At 50.3% G+C, this 21,145-nt stretch overlaps 2 protein-coding genes across 2 annotated transcripts; both read left to right on the top strand.

Annotated features, from left to right (window-relative positions):
* The first annotated feature begins 133 nt into the window (after positions 1-133).
* SDHAF1 (succinate dehydrogenase complex assembly factor 1) lies at positions 134-2,225 on the top strand. Its single transcript, XM_042440142.1, has 2 exons — positions 134-366; positions 861-2,225. The coding sequence occupies exon 2, from the start codon at positions 919-921 to the stop codon at positions 1,168-1,170; it is 252 nt and encodes an 83-aa protein (XP_042296076.1). The 5' UTR covers positions 134-366; positions 861-918; the 3' UTR covers positions 1,171-2,225.
* Positions 2,226-5,506: 3,281 nt separating this feature from the next.
* Positions 5,507-9,389, top strand: LOC121915558 (NTPase KAP family P-loop domain-containing protein 1-like). The gene is made up of 4 exons (XM_042439883.1): positions 5,507-5,525; positions 6,297-6,370; positions 6,946-8,769; positions 9,099-9,389. Exons 1-4 carry the CDS (start codon positions 5,507-5,509, stop codon positions 9,387-9,389), a joined length of 2,208 nt encoding a protein of 735 aa, XP_042295817.1.
* The last annotated feature ends 11,756 nt before the right edge of the window (positions 9,390-21,145 follow it).

The raw sequence follows: 21,145 nt of genomic DNA, 5'->3' as shown, positions 1-21,145 counted from the left end.
GGCTCTGACTCGGGGACCCCTCCCCTCCCTCTGCTCCCACGTGTTCCTCAGGGTCAGGTGGGGGGCGGAGCCGCCCCTGGTGGGAACGCCCCCTTCCCGGCCCGACAGCCAATGGGAAGAGCGCGTTGGACGCTGCGCCTGTGTCTCAACGTTCTGAGCGAAGCGACTGGTTACAAAAGCCTAGAGGGGTCTGGACTCTGGAGAAGGAGCCGGAGAGGGGCGCTCTCTTCCGGGAAGAAAGGAGGAGGAGAGCGAGAACAAGGGAAGCAGGGTTCCAAAGGGGGCTTGGACTACAGCTCCCATCATGCCCAGCTGGAGGTGAAGGTGGTGGAGAAGCCGGACTCAGCCGCAAGCCACTTGGCAAAAGTAGGTATAGTTGCTCTCTCTCTTTGCCCTGGCAACCCAGTGTGGCGCTTTCCCTCCTCTCCTAGGGCTACTGCTTTCAAGCCACACTCTCTCAGCCTCCATGGCAAACCCCTTCCAAACTGCATGGTTCCTGGGGTTGTTGTTGTTGTTGTTGTGTGCCTTCAAGCCCATTTCTGATTAACAGTGACCCTATTGCAGGGCTTCCTTGGTATAACTTGGTTTTCTTCCTCTGAGGCTGAGAGAATGTGGTTTGCCCAAGGTCACCCCATAGAGCTTCTTCCATGGCCAAGCAGGATTTGAACCCTGGTCTCCCAGTGTCCAAGGTCCAATCTGCACTCATTAATACTTGTTGCCTTCTTAACCATACTCTTGACGTCACTTGGCCTGGTTTTCCTCTGTGAGATATTGGATAGTGTGCAATATGGGATATGAGGGAGGCTACTAACTGTATGAGTTACTAAAACGTTGGTCTTTCCCTCCGCTTTTATTCCCAGCTCTTACTCAGCGGTGCCAGTCCTCCTTTGCCAACCTGGAGGGGCACATTGTCAGCCCATGGCCCGCCACAGCAAACTCCAGAAACAGGTGCTGGCGCTGTACCGAAGCTTCCTCCGGGCCAGCAAGGACAAGCCGGGGTTCCTGCCTCAGATCCGAGCCGAGTTCCGGAAGAGCGCCCAGATCCCCCGGGCGAACGTCATGCTCATCGAATACCTGGTCCGCCGGGGGCAGAGGCAGCTGGAGCAGCTCCGAAACGCTCACACCAAGCAGATGGGGGCCTTTGTCAAAAGGCAAGAGGACCAGCGGTGACCCTGGAGACTCCCCTTGAAAGGAAGCAACACTCATCCAGACTTGTACAGGGTTAATCCTTTCTTCTGGGTGCTGAGTTTTAGGATGTGTCAGGCATCAGCAGAACCAACTGGACTAAACATGGATGTCTCTTTCAAACGGAGACATCCCTTGAAGCTGATTCCCCACAGTCTGCAAAACTATGGCTGCCGCTGGAGAGCGATCCTTTGGTTCACCTTGTTGCTCAGTTTATTTAATCCTTCCTTTACGTGAACCAAGAGCAAACCTTTTCTACAGATACACAAAGCTGTTTCAGACTAGTTGCACTCTTGAGTAACTACACATAGTGTCACTCTTGTTTTGCCTCTGCAGCTGATTTAGGCCTGGTGTGCATTGGCTGAGTTGTGTCTGTTTAGCACCCCTTTGTTGGAAGGGACAAGAATTAAACTGCCAAAGAAAGGGTGTTTCTTTGTGCTTGTGTGCACATGTGTGTCACATATATTCATTTGCTGATGCTTTCAGATTTATAGTTTACAGTGATTCCCAAACTCTAGTCTTCCAAGGGTTTTGGACTTCAGCTCCCAGAATCCCAGGTCATTGGCCAAGATGGCCGAGGCTTCTGGGAGCTGAAGTTCCAAAACACCTGGAGCACCAGAGTTTGCGAATCACTAGAACAAGGAAAGGTTAGTTGCCTTGTCACTGCATGGATGGTTTCTGTGCCACCAGAGCAATGAGGATCCCAGGGTCCGCATGAAAGTTTGATATCAAAAATGCACCAAACACTGATACAACATATTGGTTGGCACAATAAAAGTATCACTATAGTTTTTTGTGGGGTTTTCAGGCTCTGTGGCCATGTTCCAGAAGAGTTTCTTCCTGATGTTTTGCCACCATCTGTGGCTGGTATCTTCTCTGAACATGAAAGCAATTTTAATAAGACCCTTCCTCCGTATACAGAATATAAGAGGCACTGTACGTCTTGGAAGAAGAACGGCACTGTAGAGAAATGTTTTCTAAGTGTCATTCAAGGACTACTGTTGGTTACAGCTGCTGAAATAAAATTGCCCTCTACAAAATACGCCTTAATGTTGTTGGGTGTATTTCTGTTTACTTTCTTGGGCAGCCAATGCGACGGGGTTTTCTGAAAGCCTTGGGCTGTGTTACCTGAAAGTAATCCCTATCAAACACAGTGCAATGCGAGTAAATACCCACGGGGTTGTACTGCGACGCTCGGGCTCTAAGGTAAAACCAAATTAAACTACTCATGGTATTAAAAACATACTCTCTAAAAAAGATGTCAAAAAATTAATATCGTCCTTGCAGTCGCTATTATACCCAAGTCCTGAGCCTCTGCTTCTGGATCCTAACTGATCTGCTCCTCACTTTCACAAAGTCTATATAATCTTTGGTAGGGTGAGTCCACTTTCTGTGTATAAACACTTGTGGTTGTTGTTGTTAACCCTATCATGGGGCTTTCTTGGCAAGTTTCTTCAGAAGGGGTTTGGCATTACCATCCTCTGAGTCTGGGAGAGTGTCCCTCAGTAGGTTTACATGGCCAAACCAGGATTCAAACCCTGGTCTCCTGCGTTCTAGTCCCTCACTCTAACCACTACACCTTGCACACAAACAAAATGAATTGGCAAGTTTCCTACAAGTTATGGGCAGCACCTGTGAATTCTGTGTTGACCAAGAAATTCACCACCTTAAATCTAGACAGGCGTAATGGAAATTGATATGCTTATCTGGGAAGGAAGAGGGCAAAGTTCCTTATGGGTAGATGGTGGCAGGTGGGGTGCCCTGCCCTAACCAGCGCTAGGCACTCCTGATTCCAAGGTCTCCCTGCAAGTAAGTAGACCTCCTGCCTTTGCATGGGTTGGATATTGCTGGGCTCAGGAGTAAGAAGGCACAGCAAGTTAACCAAGACTCCTTGAAGTCATAGGTGTGCTTTTGTTCTGCTTGTCATCTTGCTAAGTTGGCATCTGATTTAAAACATGGCTATTTAGAAGTGGTTTATTCCTTAAGTCATTGTAATGTTGTTTTTTTTAAAGCTATACTGAACTTGTTTTAAATTGAGTCCCAGTTCTGGGGAAAAGGTGGTACAGTATAAATAAAGATAACAACAACAACATCAGTTTATGCACCCAACTATATTTACTAGCAGGGAAGTTGAGCTTATTTTGTGGGTTGAAGGGGGGCTTATTTCCAGGCTATAAGGCTTATTTCCTTAGCAGTAAATACCATGGGTTGCATCATGCTTTATTTCCATCTAAATGCGCATGACACTCCTTAAGAGCAACTGCCAGGGTTGGGAAGGGAGTGCTCAGTTTCAGGGTGGGTACCATGTCCTTTTCCCTGCTCCCACTTAAATTATATCTTCACAAATGGGGCTTTGCTCCCCTTTCGGCACATTCATGTGTGTGGCTGCTAATGCAGAAAAGGAACAGCGTTGCTAATATACCTAATGGACAACCCAGGTGTTATGCCTGCATTTAAACAGTGCTTTAGGCAAGTTTGCCTCCTGCTCCCCAAATTAATGCTCTTTCTTGTTTGACGCAATAAATCTGTATTTCGCCTTTCTGAGGGTGAACGCAGCAGACCCAAATGTAACTCCTCCAAGTTCTGTAGTTTGAAAGGCAATGGCAAACCCCTCTGAACAAATCTTGCCAAGAAAACCCTATGATAGAGTCGCCTTGAGGTTGCCATAAGTCAGAAACTACTTGAAGGCACACAGCAACAACAATAAGAGCAACAAGCCTATTAGGTTGGGCATTTTTTCTCCTTGGTATTGAGGTTTTGCTTCATTTGACTCTAACTGAAGGCTCAGAATTGCTCCCACGTTGCGTTCACAACTATAATTCTGCCTTGCATGATGGCTTCAGACTTCTTCCCTGTTTTCCTTCTTTTCTTAGTTTATTGATCTGTTTAAAGCCCTGTTTATCCCACTCTTTGGCTTAAAAACCCTTCCAGACCTCTGTCAGAGTGATGGCAATGGGAAGTTTCCCCCAATTTACAAGAATGGCATACAATTGAATAAAACACCCCAAAAGGCAAAGGGGAAGCGGATGGGGAGAAGAGGCAAGTGAACACAAAGGCAGGTACCCATCCTTACCTGAACCCTGGCATTTACCTAAAACTGGCCACAGATTCCAGTGTGAAATCTTAAGAAATCCACACACGGCTTCTGATAAATCCATGCAGTGATTCTGATGGGAAATCCAGGTGTCCGGGCTAAATGTAAAACCTTTGGAATTCAAGCACTGAGACTGATGTAAAATTGAGATGTTGTTTTGAAGTAAAAGTCAGCCATTGAGACAGCATTTCTTACAAATTCAGGTGCTGAGTCTCGCAGGTAAATCCTCACAAATTCCAGCACTGGGGGAAAAAGAAGGGCATGGCACTTGGTGCCAACCAGGTCAACGGAGTTACTCCTCCTTTCCTTCTTCCTCTGGACAGACTTGGCGGCATCCATTGTCCCAAACGCAGCAGCCTGAATAAGCCCCTTCTTCCATGTGGGATCAAGTAGCAACTCTTTCTCAGATTGCCTTCTTTCAGACTATAGTTGGAAGGTCACCTGTTTGCGGGGGAAAGACGAAACACCTTGCCAGGTAGAAGGCAATAAACTCACCTTCCAGTTCCTTTTTTATTTTATTGCTGGGCGGTGGTTCAGAAAGGCAACTCCTCGGTGGCAGCCAAAGCTGAGAAACCTTTACAAGAAAAAACCCTACAAACTCCAAAATCCCCAGGCAGCACAGGGAGGGGTTCTGGGACTTGCAGTCGAAAAAGTAATGTTTCCAAGCTTTGTGGCTGCTTCAACCCATACCAAAGACCATAATAAATAATGTTAGTACCTATAGCCTGTGCGGATAACTTGTTGTTGTTGTGTGCCTTCAAGTCATTTCCAATTTATGGCAACCCTAAGGTGACTCTATCATGGGGTTTTGTTTCAAGATTTATTCAGAAGGGGTTTGCCTTTGCTTTCTTCCGAGGCTGAGAGAGTGTGACTTGCTCACGGTTACTGAATAGCCAAACAAGTATTCAAATCCTGGTATCCAGCGTTGTAGTCCAATACTCAAGCCATGCTGGCTGCTAAGTAAACCAAGATAAATCTCCACGCACACACAATGTAGGCCTGAATATTTGACATTTCCAAACCATCTGCCAATGTCTTTTTCCTCGTCGCTGAGGCTTCTGCTGCCATTGGTCTTAACTGGAAGTACAGAATGTTTCCCAGGTTGCATTCACACATGTAATTCTGGTTTGCGTCATGGCTTGAGAACTCTTCCCTATTCTCCTTCTGTCTTTAGGAAAAGCATCTCTGGACATTCAACCTTTGATAACTCTGTGGCTGACCATCGCGATGCTCAGGCAGACCAGAGGTAACCAGGGTCACTCTGCTTCAGGGGATATACGTACCTATTGCTGCATCCGCACGGCATAAATAATCTGGTTTGATACCACTTTAACCACCATGGTTCAATGCTATGGAATTTTGGCGACTTGTGGCACAGTGTATCTCTCCTCCCCTTTCTTCCTTGGTTCTCAGCTTATTCCATTGATGCAAACTGAGTTCAAAGCGTACAAGTAGTTTGTACTTCACTAACTAAGCGGGAAGCAAGGATAAGAGAGGAGAGAAAAGGATCTTGTCTTTCCTAGGAGGCCCAAGCAAAAGCAAACTGCAGTAGCTTCTTTTACCCTCTTCCTCATTAATAACTATTGCCATCTTGACCACACTCTGATGTTGTTTGGCCACGCATGTCCTGGTTTTCAGCTCAGAAATGCTGGGGTATGTATGGTGATCCCATCAGTTTTTGCCCAAGGCAGCAAAATATCCTGGGCCAGCTGTGTGAGATGAAGAATTGGAACTTGGATTTGTCACTTCCATAAAGCATTATAGGAAGCCCACATAACAGATCAATTTAACCCATTGTGGGCATACACACACACACCCACACTGACTCTATCATGGGATTTCCTTGCCATTTATTCGGAGGAGGTTTGCCATTGCCTTCTTCTGAGGCTGTGAGCATTTTAGCCCATTACTTCTGTATTAAGAGAGCAAGTCCAGTGGCACTGCAGCCACAAATGATCCCCATCTGGTTTGTTATAAGCTTTCTCTTTTGTTTTAACCAATGTTGTTGCCGCCACAGAATTCCAGAACAAGGACGATGCCTACTGTTTTTCCTTGGCCAAAGCCCTCTATTGTGTTGCCACTCCAGTGACGGTTGGGTTTTACGCACCATGGGGACACTGTAAAGGATTTCTCTTGGACAGGATTCGAGGTGAGTGCTTGTTCTTTCTGGTGAAGACTAATGGAAGGAGATGCTCTTGTGCGCAGTTACACAAGTCTGTAGGGGTAGCGTGTGTTTCCATGTTGCCCTGCCCTGTTTTCCAGAGACAGATGAAGGAGGGAGACTAACATTCTTTGCCCTCAGGACCATTTGGCATCCTCTTGCTATCCCTGCTATTACTCTCTTTATACCCGGCCTTTTCTCTCTTGAATAATCTGGTCCAATAGCAGTTCATTATTTTTTTTTACCAAACCAAATTGTGATCCATTAAACAAAAACCACATCATATTCTTTGAGGCACATTGATTGATTACATTTTCATCTTGCTTTTCTGCCACAAAAGCGTTCAAGGTGGCTATTGAACGCTCTTAAAAACATATTAAGCAATAAAGCGTTTAAAACCACCATGATGAACATCAAAACAGTCTAAATGGCCAGTTTGAGGAGATATATCTTCACACCTTTTCTAAAAGGGCCCTAAAAGATTAGCATAATCTGTGGCCTAAAGTCCTTCCTTTCCATCTCAGGTTACATGCGCCATCAATCGTGGAAGAAAGACCAGCAGGAATTCCACCGGACGGGGTTGAAACAGCGAGGGACTTCTGGTTGGGAGCTGGTCTCCATCGTCTTCCTTATGATTTTCTACCGTCCCGTCCTGACCCCACAACACAAGCAGAGGAAGAACGTACAGCACATCTTTATTAACTTTAGTGCCTGGGAGTACGCTGGAAGTGACCAGCTTTGGGCAGGACTCATTACTGCCCTGTGCGATGGCATCGAGAGCCACTTTGGCCTGGTCCCTATGAGTGTCTACCGGGCCGTGGGTCGAAAGTGTGGCATTGTCGAGGCCCCTCTTTCCAAGGAATGGATCAGCAAGAAGTACCTCTGCCTACCCCTATGGGCTGCCATCCTTCTGGTGGCTGGTGTAGGCATTGGAGTGGCCGTCCTCATCTTTCTGTATGGCATCCCGTTTGGCAACACTTCTGGGGATGCCATTGCTGTGGTTGAGGGTGTTGGGGCCACAGCAGTTGGAATCACAGCAGCGGCCGCCATCAGGATGGGTGTCATGGTGGTGCGGAACGTGGTCATCACCCAGAAGGCCCAGCTGGAGAGGCAGATGAACCGGACAGACCTCAGCGCCCAACTTGGCTTCATGAGCAACGTCAAGAGGGAAGTCAAGATCATTGCCAAGTTTCTCCAGTTCATGGAAATCTTCCAGCGGAGGAAGCTCCGAGTGGTACTGGAGATCACCAGCCTGGACCGCTGTAACCCTGATAAAGTGGTAGGCGTTCTTGACGCGATGAACATCCTCCTCTCGGACTATGAGGCTCCGTTCATCTCCATCTTGGTAGTGGACCCGAGTGTGATTGTGGACTGTGTGGAAAGCTCCCTGTACATGAAAGGGATGGCCAACAATGGCTACGATTACCTCAACCGCATCATCACCTTGCCCTTTTCAGTCCCCAAGACAGACAGAAACACCAAGATACAGCTGATCCAGAGAATGGTAGACTATAGGGAGGAGCAAGAGAAAAGTCTTGAAGATGATGAGGAACTGGGTGAGGACTTCCAGCAGAAGACTGAAACAAAGGTTCTTAATGGCTCACAATTGTGCTGTTGCCATAAATCTGCCGATCAGAACATGCCCAGCAAAAGCAGGGACAACAGCCAGATGCCTTTAGTGGTGGTCAGTTCTCCTAGGCAGGAAGAGCCATTGAAGAGAAGATGTGGGAAAGGCTTCAAAGCCAAAGATTTGATCCAGGAGGCCTTTGAATACCTGCTGGATGAAAGCATGAAGGAGTACGTGACAGACAACATGCTGCAAATGAAACGGATCATCAACACCATCTGTGTCACAGTCAGGCTCATGGCAACGGAGGTTCCTCGAGACAAGCTTTGTCCGAAGAAGGTGGCATCCTGGGTGCTTCTTGTCAACCAGTGGCCTTGCCGACTGAGCTGGATCTTGCAGTGCATTGAGGATGATGAGCAGATGGGCCGCTTCTGTATGGGCCCAGGTTGCCAGCTCAGCCCGGATTTCTTTCTGTGGGAGGTGTATGAGAAGTACATGGAAGAGCTGGACATGATTAAAGCCCAACTGGAGAAGATGCTGGAGCTGGACGGGGACCCAGAGCTTTTCCACAGCTTCCTTTGCGAACGGTTCCGGGTGGAGGACGCCAACTTCTTCCTCCCCTACACAGTCAACCTGGATTCCTCCTTGAAGAGGCAAATGGAGCTCTTGCGAGGCAGCCGCAGCCTCAACCGAACCAAGAAGTCTCACGGACCTTCCAAATGCATCCTGTTGGGGATGTCAGTAGACGAAATCTGCAAGGAGGTAGGTGAATATGTGTGGAATCATAGAGTTGGAAGGGACTGCCAGGGCCATTAAACCTAACTCTTTGCCATGCAGGAATGCACAGCTAAAGCACCCTTGAGTGGTGGCCATCTAAGCTCTTTCCAAAGAAGGAGACCCTTCCACTCTCTGAGACATTGCACTCCACTGCAAAGAGTGCTTAACAGTCAATAGGTTTTTTTCCTAAGGATTGGGTGGAACTGGAATCTCTTTTCTTGTAATTTTCATCCATTCGTTCACATTTAGTCTCTGGAGCAGCAGAAAAGAAGCTTGCTTCATCTACTTCTTTTTTCTTTCTTGCTTTCTTACAGATGGACAATCTTTCTCTGAAAGAGGAAAATGCCCGGCGGTATAAAGAGAGACTGAGGGAGCACCATCTGGATGGGCGAGCACTGGTCTACAGCAACCGAAACGAGATCAAGGATGCTCTGAGCATGAGCCTTGGCGAATGGATGGCCTTCAGCATGTATTTTCTGGGTTCTTTCTCTGCCCAGGGATTCTTCCCTTCAGCAACCCCTGCTGAAAAAAGACGGCTAGGCTTTCAAGAGAGCACTCCCAACGGAAGCAAATGGTCCTTATCCAAGGAAAATAGTCACAGGTAAAACCTCCCTGAATTAGTTCCCCTCCAGGTAACTTGGACTACAACTCCCATCGCTGATAAACTGACTTATACTGTGCCTGGACTTTCTATAACAACTTTAACGCTTATTTATTTCCATTGATGGGTTCAGTTTGGTACTGAAGAGAGGCGATGGGAGTCCTCTATTGCTAGGGTTGCCATAGTGCCGGACCTCCAAACCGGGAAAAATGTAGGACAAAAATTTCAAATGTAGGACACACAAAAGGTGTCCTACATTTGAAAATTCTGGCCTACGTTTTACCTCGCGATCGCGGCGGGGAGCGGAGGCCAAGCGGCAAGGGAAAGCCTCCACTTAAGGAGGCTTTCCCTCCCCACCTGGGCCCCGCCATGATCAGAGGCCAGGATCGGGGCCTTGCCTCTTTCCTGGCCCCCAGAGGGACCAGGAAGGAGGCGAGGAGCCCGCCGGTGGCGATGCCCGGGGCTTCGCCTCCTTCTTGGCCCCTGCGGAGGCCAGGAAGGAGGGAGGAGGCTGCAGGGAGGCGAGGGCGGTTGGCGGGTGCTGGCCCAATGAAGCGCCGCCTCCCTGCAGCTCTCCGCATAGGCCTCGATGCCCTCACTTTTATTTCTCCCGCGACCAGCATGGGAGGAGGGGATGCCAGCGAGGCACGAGGTGTGCCTATACACCCCGCTGGCAAAACCTGGCTTTCAACATTTTTAGGCTGCACCCGGGCCGTGACCCGGGGCAGTGCGCCAAACCGGGAAAAACCCGGTTGAAACTGGTTATGCCCCTACGCATGGTCCCCGAACCAGGGTCTGGGGTCCAAACCGTCTGGGAGCCGAGAGGGGTCCCCCAAAAGGCATATTTTTTTTCCCGGTCCAACCTGATATGTGAATCCCTAAACGTGACAGAAAATGGGGCGTCCTTCCCACTCCCGAAACTCGAACTCCCAGCATGCAATCGGAAAAGCGCACCTCACGTGACAGAAATGGGAGTCCTTTCCCACCTCCCTGAACTCAACTCCCAGCATGCACCGCCGGGAAAAGGAGCCTCACGGACGAAAATGGGAGTCCTTTCCCATTCCCAGAATCCAACTCCCAGCATGCCACCGCGGGAAAAGCGCAGCCTCACGTGACCGAAAAATGGGAGTCCTTTCTATTTCCAGAACTCCAACTCCAGCTGCACGCGGGGAAAAGTGAGCCTCACGTGACAGAAAATTGGGAGTCCTTCCCATTCCCAGAACCTCAAACTCCCAGCCTGCCCTGCGGGAAAAGCGAGCCTCAGTGACAGAAATGAGAGTCCTTTCCCATTTCCCAGAACTTCAATCCCAGCATGCAACGCGGGAAGCGAGCCTCACGTGCACGAAAAATGAGAGTCCTTTCCACATTCCCAGAACTCAAAATCCCCATCATGCAAAGGGGAAAAAGAGAGCCTCACCGTGAACCCGAAAAGGGAGTCCTTTCCCATTCCAGAACCTGCAACTTCCAGCATGCACCGCTGGAAAAAGCGAGCCTCACATGACATAAATCGGAGTCCTTTCCCACTCCCAGAACTTAACTCCCAGCATGCACCGCGGGAAAAGCGAGCCTACGTGCAACAATGGGAGTCCTTTCCCATTCTCCAGCAACGCCAAACTCCAGCATGCAATGCGGGAAAAGCGAGCCTCACGTGACAGAAAATGAGGTCCTTTCCCATTCCAGAACTTCAACTCCCAGCATGCAACCGGCGGGAAAAGCGAGCCTCACGTGACCGAAAATGAGAGTCCTTCCCATTCCCAGCAACTTCAACTCCCAGCATGCACCGGGGGAAGCGAGCCTCACGTGACAGAAAAGGAGTCCTTTCCATTCCCAGAACTTCAACTCCCGCATGCACCGGGAAAGCGAGCCTCACGTGACAGAAAATGGAGTCCTTTCCCATTCAGAACTCCAACTCCCGCATGCACCGAGGGAAAAGCGCGCCTCAGTGCAGAATGGAGTCCTTTCCCCATTCCCAGACTTCAACTCCCAGCATGCACGCGGGAAAGCGAGCCTCACGTGACAGAAAGAGGAGTCCTTTTCCCATTCCCAGAACTTCAACTCCCAGCATGCACCGAGGGAAAGCGAGCCTCACGTGACAGAAAATGAGAGTCCTTTCCATTCCAGAACTCAACTCCAGCATGCACCGCGGGGAAATCGAGCCTCACGTGACAGAAAACTGGGAGTCCTTTTCCATTCCCAGAACTTCAATCCAGCATGCCCCGCGTGGGAAAAAGGCGAGCTCACGTTGACAGAAATGAGAGTCCTTTCCCATTCCCCGAACTTCAACTCCCAGCATGCACCGCGGGAAAAGCGAGCCTCACGTGACAGAAAATGGAGTCCTTTCCCATTCCAGAACTTCAACTCCAGCATGCAATGCGGGAAAACGCGCCTCACGGACATAAATGGAGGTCCTTTTCATTCCCAGAACTCAAACTCCCAGCAGCCCTGCGGGGAAAAGCGCTCACGCGACATAAAGGGGAGTCCTTTCCCATTCCCAGAAACTTCACTCCCAGCATGCACGCGGGAGAAATCGCCTTCAGTACCAAAATGGGGAGTCCTTCCCATCCCCGAACTCCAACTCCCAGATGCACCGCGTGGAAATCGCGGCCCACGTGTACAGAATGGGAGTCCTTTCCATCCATCCCACAAACTTCAACTCCCAGCAGCACCGAGTGGAAACGCGCCTCACGTGACAGAAAATGAGGAGTCCTTTCCCATTCCCAAACTTCAAATCCCCGCATGCACGCGGGCGAGCCTCACGTGACAGACAATGGGAGTCCTTTCCCATTCCCAGAACTCCAACTCCCAGCATGCACCGGGAAAAGCGAGCCTCACGTACTGAAAATGGGTCTTTCCCATTCCCAGAACTCAACTCCAGCATGCAAAGCGGGAAAGCGAGCCTCACGTGACAGAAAATGGGTCCTTCCCATTCCCGAACTCAACTCCCAGTGCAGCCAAGTCGGGAAAAGCAGCGGCTCACGTGACAGAAAAATGAGGTCCTTTCCATTCCCAGAACTTCACATCCCGCATCACCCGCGGAGGAAGCGAGCCTCACGTGACAGAAATGAAGAGTCCTTCCATTCCCAGAACTTCAACTCCCAGCCTGCACCGCGGGGAAATCGCGCCTCCACGTGCAGAAAATGGAGGTCCTTTTCTCTTCCCAGAACTCAAATCCAGCATGCACCGCGGGGGAAAGCGCCTCACGTGACAGAAATGAGAGGTCCTTTCCCATCCCAGACTCCAACTCCCAGCATTGCAACGCGGGAAGCGAGCCTCACGTGACAGAAATGGGAGTCCTTTCCATTCCCAGAACTCAACTCCCAGCATGCACCGCGGGGAAATCCGCGCCTCCGGTACAGAAAATGAGAGTCCTCTTCCATTCCCAGAACTTCCCATCCAGCATGCACCGCGGGGAAAGCGGAGCCTCACGTGACAGAAAATGGAGTCCTTTCCCATTCCCAGAACTCCAACTCCCAGCATGCAAAGCGGGGAAAAGCGAGCCTCACGTGACAGAAACATGAGAGTCCTTTCCCATTCACAGAACTTCAAACTCCCCGCATGCACCGCGGGAAATCGCGCCTCACTGACAGAAAATGAGAGTCCTTTCTCATTCCCAGAACTTCAAATCCCAGCATGCACCGCGGGGAAAGCGAGCCTCAGTGACAGAAATGAGGTCCTCCATTCCCCGAACTCAACTCCTCCGCACAGCACCGCGGGAAAGCGAGCCTCACGTGACAGAAGGGAGTCCTTTCCATTCCCAGAACTTCCAAACTCCCAGCATGCACCGCGGGGAAACGCGCCTCACGTGACCGAAATGAGATTCCTTTCCCAATTCCCAGAACTTCAATCCCAGCATCACCGCGGGAAAAGCGCGCTCACGTGACAGAAAATGGGCGTGCCTTCTCATTCCCAGAAACTCAACTCCCAGCATGCACCGGGGAAAAGCGAGCCTCACGTGACAGAAAATGAGAGTCCTTCCATTCCCAGCTCTCAACTCCCAGCATCACACCGGCGGGGACATCGCGCTCACGTGACAGGAAACATGAGGTCCTTTTCTCATTCCCAGAACTTTAAACCAGCTGCCCCGCGGGAAGCGATGCCATCACGTGACGCAAATGAGAGTCCTTTCCCATTCCAGAACTCCAACTCCCAGCATGCACCGAGGGAAAAGCGAGCCTCACGTGACAGAAAAAACGGGTCCTTTCCCATTCCCCAGCCACTTCAACTCCCAGCATGCCACCGCGGGAAAACGAGCCTCACGTGACAGAAAATGGGAGTCCTTTCCATCCCGAAACTCAACTCCAGCATGCACCGCGGGAAAGCGAGCTCTCACGTGACAAAAAAGGGAGTCCTTTCCACTTCCCAGAACTCCACCTCCCAGCATGCACCGCGGGAAAAGCGCGAGCCTCACGTGACAGAAAAGGGAGTCCTTTCCTTCCCAGCAACTCCAACTCCCCAGCAGCACCGCGGGAAAAGCGAGCCTCACGTGACAGAAAAATGGGATCTTTATTCCCAGAACTCAACTCCCAGCATGCACCGCGGGAAAGCGAGCCTCACGTGACAGAAAATGGAGAGCTTTCCATTCCCAGAACTTCAACTCCCCATGCAACGCGGGAAAGCGAGCCTCACGTGACAGAAAGAAGAGTCCTTTCCATTCCCAGAACTCAATCCCAGCATGACACCGCGGGAAAGCGAGCTCCGTGACAGAACAATGAGAGTCCTGTTCCATCCAGAACTCCAACTCCCAGCATGCAATGCGGGAAAAGCGAGCTCACGTGACGATAAAATGGGGTCCTTCTCATCCATCCCGAACTCAACTCCCAGCATGCACCGCGGGAAAAGCGAGCACTCACGTGACCGAAACATGGAGTCCTTTCCATTCCAACTCCAACTCCCGCATGCACCGCGGGGAAAAGCGAGCCTCACGTGACAGAAATGGAGTCCTTTCCCATTCCCAGACTCACACTCCCAGCTGCACCGCGGGAAAGGAGCTTCACGTGACAGAAAATGCGAGTCCTTCCATTCCCAGAACTTCACTCCCAGCATGCACCGCGGGAAAGTCGCGCCTCACGTGACAGAAAATGAGAGTCCTTTCCCATTCCAGAACTCAAATCCCAGCATGCACCGCGGGAACGCGAGCCTCAGTGACAGAAAATGAGAGTCCTTCCCATTCCCAAACTCAAATCCCAGATGCACGGGGAAAACGCGCCTCACGTGACAGAAATTGGGGTACTTTCCCATTCCCAGAACTACTCCAGCTGCACCGCGGGAAAAGCGACTCACGTGACAGAAATGGGAGTCCTTTCCCATTCCCAGAACTTCAACTCCAGCATGCACCGCGGAAACAGCGAGCTCACGTGACAGAAAAAGAGTCCTTTCCCATTCCCAGAACTTCAACTCCCGGCTGCACGCGGGAAAGCGGCTCACGTGACCAGAAATGAGAGTCCTTTCCCATTCCCAGAACTTCAACTCCAGCATGCACCGCGTGGAAAAGCGAGCCTCACGTGACAGAAAATGAGAGTCCTTTCCCATTCCAGACTCAAACTCCAGCCATGCACCGCGGGAAAGCGAGCCTCACGTGACAGAAATGAGAGTCTTTCATTCCAGAAACTCCACTCCAGCCTGCACCGCGGCGGAAACGCGAGCCTCACGTGACAGACAATGATGAGTCCTTCCCATTCCCAGAACTTAACTCCCAGCATTCAGCGGGAAAAGCGGCCTCACGTGCAGACAAATGGAGTCCTTTCCATTCCAGAATCAACCCAGCATGCCCCGCGGGAAAAGCGCGCTCAGTGACGAAAATGGCGCTATTCCCGCGGATGTGGGAGTTGAAGTTTCCGGAATGGGAAGACTCTATTTCTTCACTGGCTCGCTTTCCCCGCATTGCATGCTGGGCGTTGGAGTTTGGGAATGGGAAGGACTCCCATTTTCTGCACGTGAGCGCGATTTCCCCGCGGTGCATGGAGGGATTTGAAGTTCTGGTGGGAAGGACTCATTTCTGTCCCACGTGACGGCCGACTTTCCAGGGCATGGCGGAGATTGAAGTTCTGGGGAATGGAAAGGACTCCATTATTGTACGTGCAGGCTCGCTTTTCCCGCAGTGCAGCTGGGAGTTGGGTTCTGGGAATGGAAGGACTACACATTTTCTGTCACGTGCAAGGCAGATTTCCCCGCGGTGCATGCCTGGATAGTTGCAGTTCTGGGGATGGAAAGGATCATTTTTATGTCACGTGAGGCCGCTTTCCGCCAGTGCTGCTGGCGAGTTTGAGTTCTTGGGAATGAAAGGACTCCCATTTTATGTCACGTGATGGCGCGCTTTTCCGCAGTGCATGCTGGGAGTTCGAGTTCTGGGAATGAGAAAGAGACTCCTTTTCATGTCAGTGAGGTCGCGCTTTTTCCGCATTGCTGATGGCGGAGTTGAAGTTTTGATGGAAAGGAATCCCATTTCTGTCACGTGAGGCGCGCCTTTTCCCGCATGCTGCTGGGATGTTTGAAGTTTGGGAATGGGAAAGGCTCTCCATTTCCGTCAGGTGAGGTCGTCGTTTCCCGCGGTTGCTGCTGGGAGTTGAAGTTCTGGGAGTGGGAAAGGACTTCCCATTTTCTGTCACGTGGGCGCTGATTTTCCCACGGTGCATGGGGCGTGAAGTTTCTGGTAATGGGAAGGACTAATTTTCTGTCACAAGTAGTGAGGGCGCATTTCCAATCGGTGCATCTCGGGAGTGCAGTCTGGCATGGGAAAGGCTCTCATTTTCTGTCACGTGAGGCTCGCTTTTCCCGCGGTGGAATGCTGGCCGCTGTAAGTTACTGGGGAATAGGCGACAGGACTCCATTTTCTGTCCACGTGAGGCTGCTTTCCCGCCCCGGTGCCATGCTGGGAGTTGAAGTTCATGGGACATGGGAAAGGCACTCCTCATTTGCTGTCACGTGAGGCTCGCTTTCCGCGGTGCATGTGGAGTTGGAGTTCTGGGAATGGGAACGGACCTTCATTTTCGTCACGTGGCTCGCTTTCCGCGGTGCATGCTGGAGTTGAGTTTGGGAATGGGGAAAGGACCCATTTTCTGTCACGTGAGGCCGCTTTCCGCGCGCATGCTGGGGTTTGCCGTTCTGGGAATGGAAAGGACTCCATTTTTGTCAGTGAGGCTCGCTTTTCCGCGTGGGCCTGTGGGAGTGAAGTTCTGGGAGTGGGAAAGGACTCCGATTTTGTCATGTGAGGCTCGCTTTTCCCGCGGGCATGCTGGAAGTTGCAGTTCTGGAATGGGAAAGGACTCCCATTTTCGGTCACCGTGAGGCTCCGCTTTTCCGCTTTGCATGCTGGGAAGTTGGAGTTTGGGATGGAAAGGACTCTCATTTTGTCAACTTGAGCTCGCTTTTCCGCAGTGCATGCTGGGAGTTAGAAGTTCTGGGATGGGAAAGGACTCCGATTTATGTCATGTGGGCTCGCTTTTTCCCGCGGTGCATGCTGGGAGTGGAGGTCTGGGAATGGGAAAGGACTCTCATTTCTGTCACTTGAGGTCGCTTTTCCCGCGTGCTGCGGAAGTTGAAGTTCTGGGAGTGGGAAAGGACTCCAATTTTATGTCACGTGAGGCTCGCTTTTCCCGCGGTGCATGCTGAAGTTGCAGTTCTGGGAATGGGAAGGACTCCCATTTTCGTCACGTGAGGCTCGCTTTTCCCGTTGTGGCATGGGGAGTTGGAGTTCTGGGAAAGGGGAAGACTCTCATTTTTGTCACGTGAGGCTCGCTTTCCGCGGGCATGCTGGGAGTTGAAGTTCTGGGAATGGGAAAGGACTCATTTTCTGTCACGTGAGGCTCGCTTTTCCCGCAGTGCATGCTGGGAGTTGGAGTTCTGGGAATGGGAAAGGACTCCGATTTGTATGAGGCTCGTTTCCCGCGGTGCATGCTGGGAGTTGGAGTTCTGGGAATGGGAAAGGACTCTCATTTTCTGTCACTGGGCTCGCTTTTCCCGCGTGCATGCTGGGAGTTTGAAGTTTTGGGATGGGGAAAGGACTCTCATTTTCTGTCACGTGAGGCTCGCTTTTCCAGCAGTGCAGCTGGGAGTTGGAGTTCTGGGAATGGGAAGGACTCCCATTTCTGTCACGTGAGGCTCGCTTTTTCCAGCTTTGCATGCTGGGGTTGAAGTTCTGGGAATGGGAAAGGACTTTCATTTCTGTACACGTGAGGCTCGCTTTCCCGCATGCATGCTGGGAGTTGGAGTTCTGGAATGGGAAAGGACTCCGATTTTTGTCATGTGAGGCTCGTTTTTCCCGCGGTGCATGCTGGAGTTGGAGTTCTGGGAATGAGAAAGGACTCTATTTCTGGTCACTTGAGGCTCGCTTGTTCCCGCAGTGCATGCTGGGAGTTGAAGTTCTGGGAAGGGGAAAGGCTTCATTTTCTGTCACGTGAGGCTCGTTTCCAGCAGTGATGCTGGGAGTTGGAGTTCTGGGAATGGGAAGGAATCCCATTTTCTGTCACGTGAGGTCGCTTCCCGCTTTGCATGCTGGGAGTTGAAGTTCTGGGAATGGGAAAGGACTCTCATTTTCTGTCACGTGAGGCTCGCTTTTCCCGCGTGCATGCTGGGAGTTGAAGTTCTGGGAATGGAAAGGACTCTCATTTTCTGTCAGTGAGGCTCGCTTTTCCCGCAGTGCATGCTGGGAGTTGAGTTCTGGGAATGGAAAGGACTCTCATTTTCTGTACCGTGAGGCTCGCTTTTCCCGCAGTGCATGCTGGGAGTTGAAGTTCTGGGAATGGGAAAGGACTCTCATTCTGTCACTTGAGGCTCGCTTTTCGCAGTGCATGCTGGGAGTTGAAGTTCTGGGAATGGGAAAGGACTCTCATTTTCTGTCACGTGAGGCTCGCTTTTCCCGCATTGCATGCTGGGAGTTGACGTTCTGGGAATGGGGAAAGGACTCTCATTTTCTGTCACGTGAGGCTCGCTTTCCCGCGCGTGCATGCTGGGAGTTGAAGTTCTGAATGGGAAAGGACTCATTTTCTGTCACTTGAGGCTCGCTTTCTCCCGCGGTGCATGCTGGGAGTTGAGTTCTGGGAATGGGAAAGGACTCTCATTTTCTGTCACTATGAGGCTCGCTTTTCCCGCATTGCATGCTGGGAGTTGACGTTTGGGAATGGGAAAGGACTCTCATTTTCTGTCACTTGAGGCTGCGCTTTCTCCGCAGTGCATGCTGGGAGTTGAGTTCTGGGAATGGGAAAGGACTCTCATTTTCTGTCACTTGGGCCGCTTTTCCCGCGTGCTGCGGGGAGTTTGAGTTCTGGGAATGGAAAGGACTCTCATTTTCTGTCACTTGAGGCTCGCTTTCCCGCAGTGCTTGCTGGGAGTTGACGTTCTGGGAATGGAAGGACTCCTCATTTTCTGTCACGTGAGGCGTGCTTTTCTGCATTGCTTGCTGGAGTTGAAGTTCTGGCAATGGGAAAGGACTCCCATTTTCTGTCATGAGGCTCGTTTTCCGCCGGTGCATGCTGGAAGTTGGAGTCTGGAATGGGAAAGGACTCTCATTTTCTGTCACGTGAGGCGTGCTTTTCCCGAATTGCTGCTGGAGTTGAGTTCTGGGAGTGGGAAAGGAACCCCTTTCTGTCACGTGAGGCTCGCTTTTCCCGCATTGCATGCTGGGAGTTGAGTTCTGGGAGTGGTTTTATCCAGAAGGCAGTGAAAGTGAGGGGCATTCCTGTTTGATTTTGGGAAATATATGATTTTGGTGTGTTTATGCAAAGAAGGATATATATATATATATAGAGGAGAGAGAGAGAGAGAGAAAAGGGGAATTATTACTTGATTATCTCACATTCTCCATTCAGTACTGTACTCCAAAGAAAGCAGGGCTTTTCACTAAACGCAACAGACAAAGGCGCTGAAGCCTCTGTTGAGAGAGGTTAAGAATAGGGAACTATCACTTGGTTAGGGTGCTGCCTTATCCCGATCGTAGAAATGTTTGTAGAATTTAGTATCTAGAGTTGGAAGAGACCCCAGGGTCATCCAGTCCAACCCCATTCTGCCATGCAGGATACATCATCAAAGTAGATGCAAGAGACTGCCTACATGAGGATTGTCCTCTGCACATTGCTCTACTTTGAACTCACAATCAACGCACGCTGTGACAGATGGCCATCCAGCCTCTGTTTATAAACCTCCAAAAAGGAGACTCCATCACACTCCCGTAGCATCTCCATTGTTGACGCCTTACATCACGGTTCAGTTGTCTGATCACGAACTTACTTCTATCAGGTCTTCCTAATGTTTTTAGTAATGTTTTCTGTACTTGAATCCCTTGCTCCATATCCTATTCTCTGGGCATCAGAAAAAACAAGCTTGCTCTATCCTCCATGGGACATCCCTTCACAATACTTTAAAGGACTGTCTATCACTTCTTAACCTCTTTCTTCTCCAGGCTAAACATCCCCAGCCCCTAAGTCACTCCTCATCTTCAAGGTTTCCAGATTTGATTCATATGTTCTCTCTAGGAATATCTAGGTCCTCCAGGGCAACTCTATGGTCAACTTTAACTAAAAGTTGCACTGAAAGACCTAGAGATTCCTAGAGAGGACACTCTGCTAGGCCTTTGTAGCTTCTCCAGTGTGGTTCTATGGTCAGTGTCTGTCGGATGTTGACCATAGAGTTGCACTGGAGGACCTAGAGATTCCTAGAGAGGTGTCCTCTCAGGTAAAAACATGGTGTTTGTTTTTGTTATTTGCAGTTTTTCCATATTCACGGGGGTCTTGTGCCCCTAACTCTAGCAAATAGGAAGGGACAAGTGTGTGTGTGTGTGTGTATGTGTATGTGTATATATGTGTGTATATACAGTATATATATATATATATACCTATATGAGAGCCAGTGTAGTGGTTTCAGCATTGGATTATGACTCTGGTTCGAATCCCGCCTCAGCCATGTAAACTCACTGGGTGACCTTGGGCAAGTCACACTCTCTCAGCCTCAGAGGATGGCAGTGGTCACCCCCCTCTGAAGAAACTTGCCAAGAAACCACCCTCTCGGGGCTTCCTTATGTTGGAAACATGTTGAAGGAAGACTACAATAGCAGCAAATGTATAGAAAGACTCAGGCATTTACATTTCCTCTCTTTCTTTGCAATTTCTGTTAGATTAAGATAAAACATGAGGTTTATCACCTGCTCTGTCACTTCTTGTTGGACTGCAACTCCCATGATTAAGATGGACGCTGTAGTCCAACTACCTCCAATTTGGGCTGCTTCCACACTGCAGGAATAATCCGGTTTGACTAACTGTCATGGCTTCATGCTACAGAATTCTGGAAACTGTAACAGAAACAACTACCCTTCCCAGGATTCCATAGCACTGAGCCAGGGCACTTAAAGTGGTGTCAAAGCGTGTTCTTTCTGCAGTGCGGATGCAGTCTTTCCTCAACTAAAGAGGAACAAGGAAACGGAGGCGGGAGTCACTCTACACGTTCCTAGCTCTATGTTTACACTCCCTGCGAGGCCTAAAATGGCGGCAGATCCACCTTCTCCAATAAAGGACGCGCTTCCTCAGAAAACCATGTTCAAAACTACATGTCCCAGAATGCATGCTTCTCACAGGCTCCAAACTAACCTATCAACATGAGGAATGGGCCCATGAACGCCGCCTTACACGAGACGGACAAGTACTTCGACCAATCCCAGTGCGAGGCGTCGCCCTATCGCTACTCTCCTCAGCAAGGGGCGGGAACTACTGAGAAGTGGCAGCGCGCCGAGCCTATCGGATGCGAGCCCTGCCTTCCGCATCTCCGAGGCCAGCC

Source organism: Sceloporus undulatus, chromosome 9 (assembly GCF_019175285.1).
Source record: "Sceloporus undulatus isolate JIND9_A2432 ecotype Alabama chromosome 9, SceUnd_v1.1, whole genome shotgun sequence".
Taxonomy (NCBI): domain Eukaryota; kingdom Metazoa; phylum Chordata; class Lepidosauria; order Squamata; family Phrynosomatidae; genus Sceloporus; species Sceloporus undulatus.
Note: the sequence above shows the minus strand (reverse complement) of the source record. Positions and strands in the feature narration are given on the sequence as shown.